Source organism: Plecotus auritus (assembly GCF_963455305.1).
Source record: "Plecotus auritus genome assembly, chromosome: 3".
In the NCBI taxonomy this organism is placed as follows: Eukaryota; Metazoa; Chordata; class Mammalia; order Chiroptera; family Vespertilionidae; genus Plecotus; species Plecotus auritus.
This window is the reverse complement of record NC_137772.1, coordinates 26575205-26592319: the sequence shown is the minus strand read 5'-3', so window position 1 is coordinate 26592319 and position 17115 is coordinate 26575205. Positions and strand designations below refer to the sequence as shown.

General features: G+C 39.0%; 1 protein-coding gene across 1 annotated transcript; it reads right to left on the bottom strand.

The window, feature by feature from the left end:
- Positions 1-12929: 12929 nt before the first annotated feature.
- TCIM (transcriptional and immune response regulator) lies at positions 12930-15155 on the bottom strand. Its single transcript, XM_080660286.1, has one exon. The coding sequence runs from the start codon at positions 15108-15110 to the stop codon at positions 14790-14792; it is 321 nt and encodes a 106-aa protein (XP_080516412.1). The 5' UTR covers positions 15111-15155; the 3' UTR covers positions 12930-14789.
- Between the last annotated feature and the right edge of the window lie 1960 nt (positions 15156-17115).

Genomic DNA, 17115 nt, shown 5'->3' with positions numbered 1-17115 from the left:
TATGTGGAAGGCACAGACATAGGCTCTGAAGACCAGTGACCTACAAGAAAAAAAGTGTCTTGCTTTCATTAAGCTTATGTTCTAGATGACTGCTCCCACCATGATAACTATAAGCCATGCTTTATTATAATTCATGGTGACGCTACTAACATGACCTGGTTAGTCTATTGTCTTATGATCCGACCTACCTACATCGAATAGGTTACACACACATGCACACACCCAAATACATCCTTTGCACATGCAGTCATATTTTAAGTTAAATTCTAACTGAGCCAATATTTGTTAAGGTTCAATTCTATAACAGACATTATCCTGGAATTTGGATGAAATAGACCAAGTCTTTCCCTCAACGAAAAACAACTGAGAAGTAATGGAAAAAAGACTTGAAGCAAAATACCTGCCAGGGAGTGAGACAAAAAGCACTGGTGCACAATCTTGAAGTTTAGGAACTACCTTCACAGGACAGACATTTGACTTAGCCCATAACAAATGTAGAGGATTTGAGGGGCAGGTGTGGTGCAGGGAGGTAACAGTGATCTTGCTACTCTAACTTGGGTTTGTAAACTGGCATCATTGGCATCATCTGGAAGCTTGCTGGTAAAGCAGAATCTCAGGCTCCACCACAGACCTCCTGAGTCTCCTGCATTTTAAGAAGATTCCCAGGTTATTTGCATGTACATTGAAGTTGAGAAGCACAGGGCTAGAACACAGAGGATGAAGAGTCTGGGCCTTTTACTACCTGGGCTATGTAGCTGGACAGAGTATAAGACAGTTGTAGTACAATTAATGATACTTTCTAAAGGCTCTAATGGTGGAAAACTCGAGGTCTTTGCTTTTAGGGTTAGGTCAGGAATTTATTTGAATAAATCTAACCTTTTGAGGAAAAAAAAAGTTGGAGTGGAGCTAGGGTAGTGATCTATCAAACTGGGACACGGGCAAATTCTAGTCAGTCAATACTTCCCTATGCAAATTAATCACTTCACCTACTGAGGTTATTGTTATCATGTGTATTTTTCTTTTGTTGTACTTACTACCTTATGTTATAACTAGAGGCTCAGCGCACATAATCGTGCATGTGTAGGGTCCTGAGGCCTAGCCTGCGATCAGGTCCATCTTCCGCCCACTGGCTAGTCCCCAGTCCCACACCGCTGCCTCCACCAGCCACCCGGTTCCCCTTGCTGGCCCCCCACCTCATAGCGATTGGTCAAACTGTTGTTCCAGTCATTATGCTTATGGTAACCAGCCTTTTATTATATAGGATTACTTGTTTGTGTGTCTGCCTTCCTTCCACCCTCCCCAAAACCATCACCACTATTTTAAAGAAGAAACTATTTGCTTTTACAAATCCTGGACTAAGTATTCAAGAAATAATTGAACTAAACTTTCTAAGTAACTGCTGTGCAATCATTAAAAGCTTATTCCCAAATTACTTATAGTTCAATACTGTAGCTAAAGAAAGTTGTCAGTCATTTATTATTCAATAACTATTTACCAAAAGTCAGGTATTTTCTACTTTCCCTTTCTGGTGTCTGAGCATTTTCTCCTTCCACTGCTGCTCAGCATCTCCAGTCCCCAAGAGCATCTTATGCAGAGCATGTGATCATTGATTACATCATCAGCAACAAACTCCATACTGAGTACCTTCTCAATACAAAATAAGATTTTTCACTTCCATTGACATATGCAATGATTACTAGCAATTGATGATAGAACATGATCATAGGTGGTGTATACAATGGCTAGCTGTGTCTAGTATGAGTCAAAGTCTCACCAAAAGCTTCTTAAGAAATTAGTTCTAATCCAGAATGAGGAAGAGCTGCATTTTTAAAAGCAGCGATAAGAGCCAGGGCATTCCATGAAGACAGAATGAATGAAAGAACAGTGAGAAGAAATGCTTTATAACAAATTGCTGGTAGTAATTAATCTGGCCTGAAATGGATGTGAAAGAAATATTGTTTTTATTGAATCCATGTTATGGGGATCAGGTAGATACATTAAGAGAAATCAAACCATAAAGCACTTTGAATGCCAGGCTAAGGAGATTGGACTTAATACTGTAGGCAATGGGTAGACTTTGAAAATTTAAAGCAAAAAAGTTTGTCTGTGGAGTGGCTTTTTAGAAAGCTAAATCTAGCTGTAATGCAGAGGACACATTGAGGGGCAAGTGCTGAAGGCAATGAACTCCATCGACAGTAACAATACTCTAGTGGATGGATGTGATAGAGGCCCAGGTAGGGTGACTGTGGACCTGGGGAAAATGACTAATTAGAAAAATAATGCAGAGGATTAAGGCAGTGCATCTCCAAAGTCTGTTGATAGTTCCTCCCAAATTATCTCTAAAATACAACTACTTCTCTCCATCTCCACTTCCATGTACTCTAGTTTGGACAAGTACAATAGCCACCTAAAAGATGAAAACTTTTATGCTACTGCTACCCACTGGCCTTTCCCACAAAATGCTGTTAGATAGACCTTTTCAAATCACAAACCATAATATTGCCATTCTCCAGGCTTCCAGCAAGAAGGTCTTCTTTGGCTCTATTTGAGTTATAACAGAGTTCAAACTCTGTAACCTGCCCCCCTCCCCCATTCCCACCCTGATTCCGCCCCACCTGTCTCCATTCCCAACACGTGCTCTTCTTTTCCTTACTCTGTGGGGTCCACCAATATCAACTTGTTCCTATTTTCTTGAACAAGGTATACTTTTCCCAACACAGAATCTTGTCATAAAATAGTTCTATTCTTTGAAATTTTCTCCTCTCCATCATTTGTCAAAATAACTTCTACTCATCCTATACTAGTACATTGTGGCTTATATTGCAAGAGAGCCCCTTCCATAGTCATTGGGCCTATAAAATCAGTAATATTTTGAAAGTCCCTAAAAATAATCTGAAAATTGAATAGTAATTCAAATGTTTTAATAAGGGGGAATGTTCTTATGTTTTGTTGCAAAATCCATGCTCCATTTTTAACTCCTCTTATTTTATTGTAGTAAAATATCCAACATATACAATTTACCATTTTAACCATTTTTAAGTGTACAGTTCAGTAGTATAAAGTAGAGCCGCATTGTTGAGAAGCCATCACCACCATCCACCTACAAAACTTTTTTCATCTCAAACTGAAAGTCTATACCCATTTATTAAACAATCTCCCCATTGCTCCCTCCCTTCAGCCTTAGTCTCTGTGAATGTGACTACTTTAGGTACCTCATAAAAGTGAAATCATACAGTATTTGACTCTTTGTGGCTTATTTACTTATTATCTTCAAGGTTCATTCATGTGGTAGCATGTGTCAGAATTCCCTTCTTTTTTAATACTAATATCACATTTTGTTTATCCATTCATCCATTGATTGACATGTTAGTGTTTCTACCATTTGGCTATTGCAAAAAAAATATTAATATGACCAAAGGTATACAAATACATTTTAAGTTCCAACTTGCAATATTTGGGGGTACATACCCAGAAGTGGAATTGATGGTTCACATGATAATTTTGTGCTTACTTTTTTGAGGAAATGCCATACTGTTTTTCACACTGACAGCACCATTTAACATATCCACCAGCAATGCACAAACAAGGGTTCCAATTTCCCCACATCCTGGCCAATACTCGTTGTTTTCTGTTTCTGTTTTTGTTTTTTTGTTTTGTTATGGTAGACATCTTAATAGGTGTAAAGTCCACACTTTATAAAGTTATAAATTTAGAAATTAGAAGGGCTGCAGGCTCATTTTGTCTAGTTCCTTAATGTTATCAAGAAGGATTAAACCCAACAAGTTAAGTTACTTTCCCATGGCACACATTAGAATGGGACTAGAACCAGGTCTCCTGCTTCCAATGTTTCATGAACACAAGAGTGGGGAATCAAAATCGTTAAGCACAAAGTAAGAAATACATCAGGGCTGAAATCAAATCACATATGAGGTAATGGCAGATTTCTCATGTTGTACTTCTCTACATCCTGCTGAGTTTAGAGCATTGGAAAAGTTGGTGAACCTCCTGGAGCCTCAGTTTCTTATTCTATAAATTGGGGATAATAAAACTTGCCTTACAAAAATATTTTTAAAATTAGGTGAAATTATTCAGCATCCTATGTATTGCGGATACTATGTAGGCACTGAAAAAATAGTAATTTTCCCTCTACTGCCAATACAGAGCATAATTGTTACATATATTAGGTGCTAACCCAAAGTTTGCTAATTTGACTTGCTTTTACAAGCAGCAGGGTCTAAAACTGCCTTAGGTTTAGTTTTATCCTGGTAATTTCTTTCCAGTTTTGGGTGGGTTCTAACAAAAGGTCAGAGGAACAAGAAAAGCAGATGGCTTCCTGAAGTGTGTGCCAAAGGGACTCTTGTGCCTTAAGGGTGATGTCTCCACCCATCACGCAGCTTGGAGGCTCAAGGGCAGGTCCCCAACATTGTGCATGTCCCTTCCTGCACACTCCCTGGTGCAGACTCCAAGTCTGACAAGGAAAATGTGCTGTGGTCATCACAGGGGGAGAGAGCAGCTGCTCCAAGGTGGAGTCTATTGTCAAGGCTCTCCTGGTAACAAAAAGAGGAAAAGGCCTATCAAAGCATTTCCTGCTCTCAGGAGCCATGTGCTTCCATTAATTCTTTTCTCTCAGTCAGTCTGTCTCCCTCACGTGAATGTCTCTCCATATCCACCATCCCCGAGAACAGAACGGTCATTTTTAGTATTTAAATTTACACTCTTCCCAAACAGTGTATTTTTTAATGAGAAGAACGAGCTCAAATATTCAGTGACACGTACTGAAGGCTGTATCCTAAGGAATAAAGAGTTGTGGTTAGGGTGGTTATAATTTTTCAGAATTCAGCTTATACCCATCAACTGGTATTGGCACATGGAGATAATAGTGAAGTCTCTGCCCTTCCTTCACCATCAAGGGATTACAGAAAAACAACAGTGAATGTTCTCTGAGTCTGACATTGGTTAAATTCACACCGCATGAAGGAAATTAGCTAGCCAGGATAGTCAGTGAAAAAGGATTCCTAAATGAGTGATTCGTTTTGTGAACCACAGTTCTAAATGAATGTCTGAGTCTTGTGGACCAAACTAACCAGCCATGGAAGTAAGTAAAAAAAAAAAAAAAAAAAAAAAAGCATTCCTAAATGAATGATGGCGCTTTGTGAATTAATCTGGATTTGATCTCAAGGAAGAAGTCCTGGAGTGCAGCTATCACTAATAAAAGGTAGTTTCTTATTCTGTACCCCTGTTCTGGAAAGGATAATGTTACAAAGAAGGTAGATGGTGAGCATAGCCTATACTCATAAGGGAGACAGAAAGGTAGAATTTGATAAATGCTTACCTAGCATTTGTATGGTGAGAGTCCCTACATGCTAATGTGGTAGATTGCAAAATATTGTGGAGTGTAATCAAGATGTCCTGGTAAACAACCTGCCAATCACCAGACATGTGATTGGCATCATCCTGCATCATCTAGCTACCAGGGGCATGACAGCTGACCCCAGGTGTATGAAAAAACCCAACAGAGGACAGTGACTTGGCCCAGACCAGTAGAACCCCCAAGGTACCCCACAAAATCATGAGCTAAATAGAGCAGTTGTCATTTTACATTACTGAGTATTGGGAGGGTTTGTTATGCAGCAAAAGCTAAGATTGCAGTGGTCAACAGATAAGAACATTCTGTTATGAGGCAAGTTCTTTAAACCTCACCCAAACCAGGGTGAAATTGGCCTCAAGAAACTGTGTTCACTTTTAATTTGCCTTCATGCTTGGTAGTTAAATTCCTCCTATAAATAAATTAATTAGTGGTCCTTATTTATATTGCAGACTGTGAGTTTGATTAGGGTAAGTGAGTCTTTGTCAGTCTCTCAACCTTGATGCCCAGAATATTGAGTTTCTGGTCTTTCTTAGCTAAGGAGCAGAGTTTTAAGTGGTCATACCTCTCACAGGTCTCTGTCCTGCCCAAGGAACCAGCTCTGTCTTATTTGTCTAGAAACCTTACAAACCTAACAGCAACACTGTGTTTTGAAAATTGAAAGAGAAAAACTGTTCAGTATCTTAAATCAGTTTCAAAATAATAAGAAAAAGCTACAAAAGAATAAAGGTTCACTGAAATAGTGTGAAAGGCAACCAATCGGATATAGGAACCTTGTCCTGACATCTTTTTAAGATAACGAACAATCCACATGCCAGGCTAGAAAATCTTGGAAGAATCACATGCCCTTTTGACCCCATAAGAAAGGTGACAATGCAGATATTTTCAACATCCAAATGTATGTGGAATATGAAGACAATAGTTCATACCTATTTAATGTGATACGATCAATTTAAACTTCAAAATGAGAAACTCATATTGTTATTTTGCCTACATATTATCCTACTCTTGCTTGGCTGACTTATTTTAGTCAACTTATTTAATTAAATGACTATCCAATGTCACATTAATATGGTCTTGATTGTTGGTCTGAGACACATTTAGTTGTTTGTCTTTTCCGAATGAAAACAGAAAATAGGCAAAGGCATTTGGTTCCTAAGCACATGCTGGAAGGCTTTAGCCCACAAAGGCTCCCACACTTCTCCAGCACAGATTATGGGACTCTCTAAGTCTGTGCCATTCTTTCTGAAATTCTTTCTAGATGACATAAGATGTATAGAATTGCTCTGGTGATCAGCACAGCCTTTCTTTTTCAGTTTTAATAGCACTTAGAGTTTTTAAACCTTCCCACAGCCAGGCCCTCCCTTCTTCACACTCATCTGCATGAAAGCCCTGGCAGTGACTGGTTATACTATGACTCTGAAGCTGGAAAGAGAATGAAAGAAAACAATACTTTTCTGTCTTAGATCCACAACCAGAGATACAAAAATTATGTCAAGAACAACAAAATTAGAAGCTGTCAGCAACTCAGTTCACAGATGTTCAGAGAACTTGTTCAATTCCACGGAACATTTTGCAGCCGTTCATGCGTAATGACAAAGTGCTTCGAGGCAGAAATGCGCTATGGCAGGACACCTTCCCGGCATGACTCTTCCAACATGAACTGTGGCTCGTGCCTTGGTTTAGTCATTTAACACGAATGGGCCACTGTCCACTGAGCCCTCCACTGAGATGCTGAGGAGACAAAAGAGATGCAGATGATCACATGTTGATTTCAGAGATTAATAAATGAATATATCAAAAAGATGCCTTATATTTATGAGAAGTGTGTGTGTTCATAGTCAACAAACACCTACGAAGCACCTACCCCACGTTTAGCTCAGTGCTAGAGGCTTTGTAATGTTCTAGCATCAGCAAAGCACCACCCCAGTCTTCAAGAATCTTACCCTTATAGGTACTTAACTTCGGGTCTTTTCCAAAACATTACCTTATTTCAGGCTTACAACAATCAAGAGAAATAAGTGTGAAGGTGTTATGAGCTAAATTGTGCCCTCTCTAAATTCATATGCTAAAATCCTAACCCTAGTATGTGACAGTATTTGGAGATACAGCCTTCAGTGAAATAATTGAGGGAAAATAAGGTCGTGGTGGGCCCTAATCTAATAAGACTGGTGTCCTTATAAGACAAAGAGATTAAGACGCAGAGAAAGAAGACCCTGTGAAATCACAGAGAAAAGACAGTTTTCTTCAAGGCAAAGAAAGAAGCTCCAGAAGAAACCAGCTTGCTGACGTCTCAGGCTTTCAGGTCTAGTCTCTAGAACTGTGAGCAAATACATTTCTGTGGATTAAGCCACCTAGCCTGTGGTGCTTTGTTATGGCGGTCCTAACAACTAAAATAGGAGGTATGATTATCCTTATTTTATAGATGATAAAGGAAGACTGAAAGATATTAAATTATTTACTCAAAATGTGCACATTCACTAGTAAATGGCTGAGGCAGGATTAATCCAGTTCTTCTAACTCCCTGTTTATCTTTCTACCATCTACCACACAGCACAGCCAAATATGTAGCTATCTAACAGCCAAGACCAGTGCTGAGAAACCTCGGGGAGCAGATGTTTTTCCTCAGGCCACTACCACCTTCCCTTGTTTTTGCCTTTACCCATTTCAAGTGTCCCCTTATCCCTGATTTCAATCTTCCTGTTCTGCTTTAAAAGTAAAACCACATTTTCTCAGTGGAAGATATTTGCTGTTAGGAAGAAATTTGTTTTATTAAATGTTCATTATGTAAGTGATTATTTGTGATGAGTGCTAAGCCTTGCTTTTTAAAAGACTACCTCTGAAAGAATAACTTGTCTGGATTAATAAATGAATTCTCCAGGATAGCAGGCAAGTTGGAAGAAAGGCCTTCCATTCAGATGAAAAATATATTTAATTTGCTAAGACTATGTGGCTTCTGAGAGTCAAGCTAATGGTGATCAGGTAAGATTTCTTAGAACAGACAGAATTTATGAGCAAAGTTAATATAATGATATTATTTGAATGAGAGATAATAGGAATAACACATTCCAGGATGAGGTACTAATTGCATCTTGGGTTAACATTTTGTTTAGTCAAAAATGTATTGAGGCCTGTGATGTGCCTGAGGAGGCATGGGTGGGTTAAACTGAGCCATGTCCTCACACTGGACACAGTTTGTGACTCTGATTCTAGTTCTCAATCTGACTTTATAACAAAATCACCTGAGGAGTGGTTATAGAATAGAGATGGCAGGTGACCAGTCCCAGAAATTCTGAATAATTAAGTGCAGAGGTTAATCTTCACATACTACAATTATTAAAGTTCAAGAAAAATTATACTCTCCTCAAAATATGTTTTTTTGGGGATATGATTTTCAATTAATGTCAGAATTAATATGGTAAGAAAAACTCTAGCTAATGGAACAAAATCAGAGTCTTTTTAGTCTTACATTGAGCGCCATCAATAGAAGGAGCAACTGTAACATAAGGAATGGTTCCCAATATCCAGTGCTCTTCACAGTTAACTGGGCAACTTTGTAAAAATACCCATTACATAGCCCATTGTTCAGAGAGTTTGGAACCAGGAATCTATATTTTTACTATTTTAAAAAGTTATTTATTTATGTATTTAACTAGAGGCCCAGTGCAGAAAAATTCATGCACTGGGGGGGAGGGGTGTCCCTCAGCCCAGCCTGCACCCTCTCCAATCTGGGACCCCTTGGGATCGAGCCTAAACTGGCAGTCGGACATCCCTCTCACAATCCAGGACTGCTGGCTCCCAACAGCTTGCCTGCCTGCCTGCTTGTTTGCTGCTCATCACTTCTGTCTGCCAGCCTGATTGCCCCCTAACCACTCCCCTGCCAGCCTGGTCATCCCTAACTGCCCTCCCCTGACAGCCTGGTTGCCCCTAACTGCACTCCCCTGTTGGCCCTGTTGCCCCCAACTTCCCTCCCTTGCCAGCCATCTTGTGGTGGCCATCTTGTGACCACATGGGGGCAGCCATCTTGTGACCACATAGGCGTGGCCACCTTGTGACCACATGGGGGTGGCCATCTTGTGACCATATGGGGGTGGCCATCTTGTGACCACATGGGGGCAGCCATCTTGTGCAAGGGTGTGATGCTCTATTTGCATATTACCTCTTTATTATATAGGATTTTAAAATTATTCAATATTGTATTCATTTCACATGTATGGCATAGTGGTTAGACGTTTACATAATGTATGAAGTGATCCCCTCATATCTCTTGCACCCTTCTGATACTATATACAGTTATTACAATATCATTGACTATATTCCTTAAGTTGTACTTTACATCTATGACTACTTTGTAGCTACCAATTTGTACTTCTAATCCCTTCTCCTTTTTCATCCAACCCCTTAATCGCCTTCCCATTTGGCAAGCATCAGTTTATTTTCTGTATCTATGAGTTTGTTTCTATTTTGTTTGTTTGTTTATTTTATTTTTCAGATTTCACATATAAGTGAAATCATATTGTTCTGGGTATATATGAAGCACATGGTAACTACAAACCAAAAATCTACAAGAGATATACAAGAAATACACAGAAAGGAAAGGAATCCAAACATGAAACAGAAAGTCACCAACCTATAAGAGAACAAGGGAATAAGAAGGGAACACAGAAAGAAAAACAGACAATCAGAACAATTAATAAAATGGCAATAATTACATACCAACCAATAATTAGTTTAAGTGTAGATAGATTGAATGCTCCAATCAAAAGAAAAGATGAATAGGTAAAGAAAAGGTGGACTATATATATTTTTCTTTTCTTTTTCTCACCTTTCCTTTACATATATCTATATCTATATCTATATCTATATCTATATCTATATCTATATCTATATCTATCTATCTATCTATACACACACACACACACACAAAGGAATATTATTTGACCATTAAAAAAGAGTGAAATCTTACCACTTGTGACAACATGGATGAACGTAGAGGGTATTATACTAAGTGGAATAAGTCAGACAGAGAAAGGAATCAGTATCTTTTAAAATGCCACAGGCAATTATGGTTTTCACTCACAGTGGAGATTTTCTCAGTGACAGCAGTGGCAATCATTGCTTGCATATGAAAGAGGTAGTTAGGTTAACAGGTGGCCTTACCATAGGCACACACCAAAAATGATGCAGGCTATTAAAAAACATAGATGGATCCACCGAAAGTTATTCCCCTCACATTATGCCTTCAGCAACCATCATTAGTAATCAAAACTTTTAAGTTAGGCTTTTGTTTTATTCAAGAGAAATTCCTGACACATATGGAATGAAGGCCTATCATGTAGGTTGTACAATTATTATTTCCAATTTATGTAGAATATGAGTTCTAAAAGAGGTTGCAGATATCATCCAGTCAATATATTTTTTCCCTTACAGGTAAAAATCCAGAAATTAAAGAAGAATTTGTTTAAGACAAAGTTGGGAAAAAATCCACAACTTCAGACTCAGTCTGGTGGTATTTGCTTAAAAGAATGTGCCATCTACAGATGAGGAAACAAAGGCTCAGGTAAGTAAACTATCTTTGAAGGACTGTAAATAGTGTGTGTGTGTGTGTGTGTTAGTAATTTTAAATTAGTTTTTGTTTTTTTGACACTTCTGAGAAGGAGAATAGAGATCCATTCTAACCATGGTGGCCCACAGTTAGGGGTGTTGACTATATTTTGATTGTGTGAATGGATAAGGTACAAGTCTTGATTCCACTCCCCATGTGTAAGAAAGGGAGTTAATTAAGTGTATGCCCTTCTGGGAAACCCTATGTGAAGTTTAGAAAAGTAGTTGGGGAACCCTGGAAGACCACACAATTCCTAAACCATGGCCTGATCATTTGTTTATTAGTAAGGCTAGCCAAGGGCACATCAATTGCATCATCTGATTGTCCTCTGAAAGTGGGAAAAATAGTAGCCAGGCATTCTCCTTGGCCCCTTTTCCAGTAATTCCCATCTACTGGAGACTCCTACAGATGCAAACCATTCTTTTTCTGTGGACCAGGAATGTAAACTGATGAGCCAAACATTGAGTGAAATAAAATAATGAATCCATAGTTTTTGATTTCTCCCAATGAGCAAACGGAGACCCACAGCGTTTGACTGACCACTGCAAGAGAACTTAGATATGGGGTCTTCTGCTCCAAGGTATTAACCCAGGTATTATTTTAACTGCAGACTTGAAAGGGTTACAAGGGTTTACATAGAAGAAACCCTTGATACAATTGAAATGACTAAACTCAGAAAATTTCCCCCCTATAACACAAGTGACAAAAAAACTAACACACACAGATCAGATGAAAGTGATTTTCTCAGAGGACATGCCTTCCTGTCTTTCTGTCTTACTTGCATATAAGTAATTGTCATTTTCAAAGGAAAAAGAGAAGCTTAGTTTCTCCTAGGGAAGCAGTTTAAACGAGTGGCTAGGAGTCAAGGCTTTGGAGCAAGCCTTCCTGGATTTGAGTCCTGGCCTCATTAGCTGTGTGCTGTTCAGCATGTTACGTCATCTCTCTGTGCTACAGTTTCATTACACTGTATACGTTTGCACATGCATGCACACACTTGCCCTTAATGATTTAATGCATGAAAATAACTTGGGAAATTGTCTGGTAAATTGTTCAGTACTCAATAAAAGTTGTTATTATGATCCGAATGATACAAATGTTATTAATGAGCCATGTCATCTTTGCTGCTTATATTTCTTCTATTACAGTGAGATACCTTGAGATATATTTGGCCATCCCTGTGCCATAGAAGGGTTTCTAAACTGAATTAATTCTACCTGTTCTAGTGATGTTTGCTTTGACCTCCTGTTAAATGATAAAAGTATTATGCAGTTAAAAACCATCCTTGTGCAATCACGTTGATTCCAACTTATGTTCAGCATGAAGGGACAAACAGCATGTTTGTGTAATAACTTCCTGGAACAGTTATTATTTTCCACACTGTTGTGGATCATATCCCAGTTGCTATTTAATTCATTTCCTATGTGATGACTTTGCAATCAGAAAATAACGATGGTAGACAGCAAGAAAACTAAGTTAGTACATGCTAATGTGAAAAGTGGATAAGATTTATATTGCATTCTATTGAAAATAGGCAGAGTACATAGTTATGAGTATGTAAAATAAATTGAAACTTTGAACTATGTTCGGCATCTAAGATGTGTTTAAAGTCTTTGAAAAAAAATAGGTTAAACACTTTCATTGGAAGCATGGAGTATAATTGGTATTCTGGAGGAGAAAGTTGCTAAGATTTTTTCCCTGGTGATTTATCAGTGTCTTTTGGGGATCCCCCATGGATACAGAAAATGTGACATGGAGAGGCCCTGATCAGAAGTGGGAAGTTTATTCTTGGCACCTGAGAAGAAGACTTTGGGTGAGATCATTAAACAAGCTCTGTTGGCAAGAAAGGGGACAGAGGGTCATAGAGCAGCCTTCATTTTTATAATGCCAAGATACCATCACCAGTTGAGACTCCCATCTGTGAAAGCTTTTCCTCTTTTATTCTCAATTTATTTTGGTACCATGGAGTCTTTGAAAATCTGATAGAAATTAGAAATATTTCTCCCAGAAAATGCACACACACACACACACACACTTCTGTATATTAATTTGTGCTTCTCATAGATGTTCTCATGTAAAACATTTCCTTTTTAATTGAGTGATTTTATATTCTCTTCAGTTAACTTTTGAAAATTAACTTTTGAAAATATATTTGACCACTTAGTCTCCTTTTAAAAAATGTACTGTTTAAAATCCTGACTTGTGACTCTTCCAAAAGATTTTAGAACATTCAGTTATTTTGTTTTACTGTGATCAGCAGTTTCAAACATCTTTATAGATGTTCCTGAGACACTTAATTTCTGAGAAACTTTTATTTCTGTCTGATAGGAAAGTGCAGTAGGCATGGATGTATGTCTTCTTAGAAGTGTTTTATTATAATTTTATGAGGAAATAAATAAAGATTGTAATGTTATTCCCATATTGGTTTATATTAAATAAACATTGATATCCTACAGAGTGTTGATCATAATTCAGACTCTAACCTCAAAATATACTGTTTTTGGAGAAATAAGTGTACAAATGTAGTGAGTTACTGTAGCCACAGAGGAGAAATTTTTTAAAATATGGGAGAGAAAAGCCTTTTAAAACTCACCCTCAATGGAGACATAAACAGCAATATTAATAATCAATCCATACATTTCTATGTCTGTACCTTATATTTTAAAGTGGGCAAGAAACTTTTTGAATATTTGATGTAAGAATTAGGTTTGAAAAGTTTGGCAATTAACATAAAGCTAGCTAGAGCACCTTTTAATACTCAGAGTAAAATCCTTAGAAAAATTGATAATAGTTTCTATAAGATTGTAGTAATAATTTATCATCTTATTTTGTATTTTGATTCCAATCAACACAGACCAAGGGCAGTCAAGTTTATAATAATTTATTATGGTTGCATATCATTTGTCATATATAATAAATTATAGAAACTATAGCATCTTTATAAACTATTTAGTATACCATATTCACTTACTAATGCTCACTGCAGTAACTGTAAGACATTTAATTAGATTATATTTTAGCATTAGTTAGAAGATAAAAAAAATATATATATATATATATACATTTTTTTCACAGTACTTTGCATTTCTGAAGGGCCCATTATTGCAACTTTTGTGCAACCAATCTGAAATGCATAAAAACCTTTATAAACCAGAAGGTGGCATATGGTTTTACTGAGCTGCTGAAGGTACTGCAGCTCCTTGACTTTGCACTTACACCCATGTGGTGTACTTTTCAGGCACTGTAATAAATGCAAATAAATAATCACTTACTGCTCTCTAAAAATCTATACCAATAGATAGCATTGAAGCTTGGAACATCTTGAGAATCAAATAAAAAACTCAGTAAACAATTGTAGCATGAAATTCTCTCTCCCTCTCCTCCCTTCCCTCCCTCCTCCCTCCTCTTTCCCCTTTCCCAGTTTGCTTAAGGAAACAAACAAACAAAAAGTTCAGGTTGAATTTAAGTCCTGGGGCCTGACAAAGAGACCCTGGCTGCAGTTCTTCCTCAGCCACCTGTTTTCTTCAGTTTCATCTCTCATTACATCTGTCCAGACCTCTCCTGATACCAGCACCAGTCCTTTCTGGCCGGGAGAGTTTTCAAAACCTTGCTGAAAGCATCTTGTTCTCCACTGTCACAGCACAGGTGTGAGATTGGTTGGAGTCCTTGTCACCAGTTTGCTCTGTTCCTTTCCAGCCTCCGGAGTCCTGACGGAGGAGAAGCTTGCAAGGAGCAACACAGCGCTGCGTGTTAGCGTCTCACAAACTCACTTGGTCTTTAAATGTCCATTCTTGGATAACGTCCTTATCCATTCTCTGGTCCTCAGTGAACTTTGATGGAATATTTCCGCAGTTTCAGAAACTGGAAAAGCTTGTCTTTCGTCCTCTTCTTCAGGGCCATCAGGGCCCGTGTTTTCTCCTCCAGATCTTGATCTATGGCCAAAATGATCTTGGCTCTCTCCTCTGCTTTCTTGTCCCCAGAGTTTTTGAAGAGCCTCTGTAGTGATTCTTGGTCGATGTTTTCAAAGATGTTGCCCACGGCTTTCTTGCGTGAGGCTGTGTCGAAGTGGTAGCCGTGGATGGACGGGCTGACCCGCAGCGAGGAGGACATGGTGCAGGCTTGGTTGCTTGGCTTTGCTTTCATAGATGGGTGGATCTTCGGGAACTCAGCGCCCGGGCTCTCCAGAGAGTCTGTAGCAAACTCATTCCAGCACTGCTATTTAAAGCATGAACAAAAGCTCCAGGCTCAGATTACACTGGTGACATCAGAGTGATCTCAAGGAAGAATAATCACAGGCAGGTTTAACAGTTGAGTTGCCAATATCCCGTTCTTGTTTGTGCAAAATGTTTCCAAAGCTGTGTGTTCCGTGATGGGGCGTGGAAGCGAGGGTTTCTTTTTACCTCATCTTTGTCAGTAGGATTATAGAGACGTGGGCTCTTCTTAAAAAAAAAAGAAGAATTGCTGAGACCAGGAAAGTGCAAAGATAAGACGCAAACTGGGTGCCTTAAGCTCTCAAAATCTTTCCAAACAAAACAAAAGTTCTGCTAACACAAGAAAGTGTTAACAGAAGAATTCCCAGAGAATTTATTAAAGTGTTCTCCAAACATCTGTGCCCTTTGGACACTTCTATCCAGGGCCACTCCTAAGCTGCTCAAAGATAGCTTAACAGTTAAGGACATCCGTTTGGAATAAATAGGTCCGATTGTAGAATGGGAGTTTACCTACAAAGCGCTGACAGGACACTGCCTGGAACTGTGACCTTTCAGAGGCTGTATACAAGTGCTAATGTGTATTCCCTGAATAAAAGTGTAAGTTAATAATAATAATAGACAAAATTCCTTAAGTTTGTGTATACAGTATATCAACAATATGTCTACTTTTAAAAAGTAGCAAAGGTAATCAGGTGTTTTACGTATACAGTACTCAAAAGGAATGATTTGATTTTTTTTAATATGTATTTTGGCATCACCCAGACATAAAACGACACCTTCTTTGGAAGAATTTGAATTTGTTCTTTTCACCTTCCACAATATTCAGCCAGCCAGTATCCCCACAGATGTATGGAGCACTTATATTCAGCCAACTGCTTTCTTCAACTTCAAAGGGCCCCAGAAACTCTCTTAATGGACCTTCTGCCTGGTCCATGTTCTAATACTCCAAGAAGCTGGGCTGGTTTTCATTTTCCTCTCATCTAGTCAAGTCAGATCTAGTGCAGGGAAGGCGCCACACTAGAAAACTGAGTTAGCCACTCTTCACATATATTCATTCAATCATTTATTCATACACTCACTCATTTATTTAATCAATATCTATTAAAGGTCTACCTTTACCTACAACTTTCCTAGGCATTGGGAATATAACAGTAAACCAAACTAAACCAAATAAATAAAATGAAACAATAAAAAATCTCTACCTTACCTTAATGGAGTTTAAAATCTACCTAAATAGACAATAGAAAGATGTATGTTTATCTATACTAATAAAAGGGTAATATGCTAATTAGACCGGGAGACCTTCCAGATGTCTTTCCGGACAAAGCCATGGTGGCAGGGCTGAGGCAGAGACAGTTAGGGGCAATCAGGCCAGGAGGGGAGAGCAGTTGGGGAGATCAGGCCAGTGGGGGGGGGGCAGTTGGGAGCAAGCAGGCTGGCAGTGGGGGGCAGTGGGGGCCATCAGGCTGGTGGGGGGTCAGTTGGGGGCAAGCAGGCTGGTGGGGGGTCAGTTGGGGGAGATCAGACTGGCAGGGGGGTAGTTGGGGACTATCATGCTGGCAGGGGGGCAGTTGGGGGTGATCAGGCCAGCAGGCAGAGTGGTTAGGGGTGATCAGGCAGGCAGGTGGTGAGCAGTTAGGAGCCAGCGGTCCAGGATTGCAAGAGGGATGTCCGACTGCCGGTTTAGGCTCAATCTCACAGTCAGACATCCCCTGAGGGGTCCCAGGTTGGAGTGGGTGCAGGCAGGGCTGAGGGACAAACCCCCCCCCCCATGCATGAATTTTGTGCACCGGGCCACTAGTAATATAGATGACGTCAGGAAGTAACAAATGAGTAGATTTGTATAGCAGAGGAAGGGAGGGGTTGAGATTTGCATAGGATATTTAAAGCCAGCTTCTCAATGAGATATTGTGCAAGAATTAGAAAGAGGTAAGGGA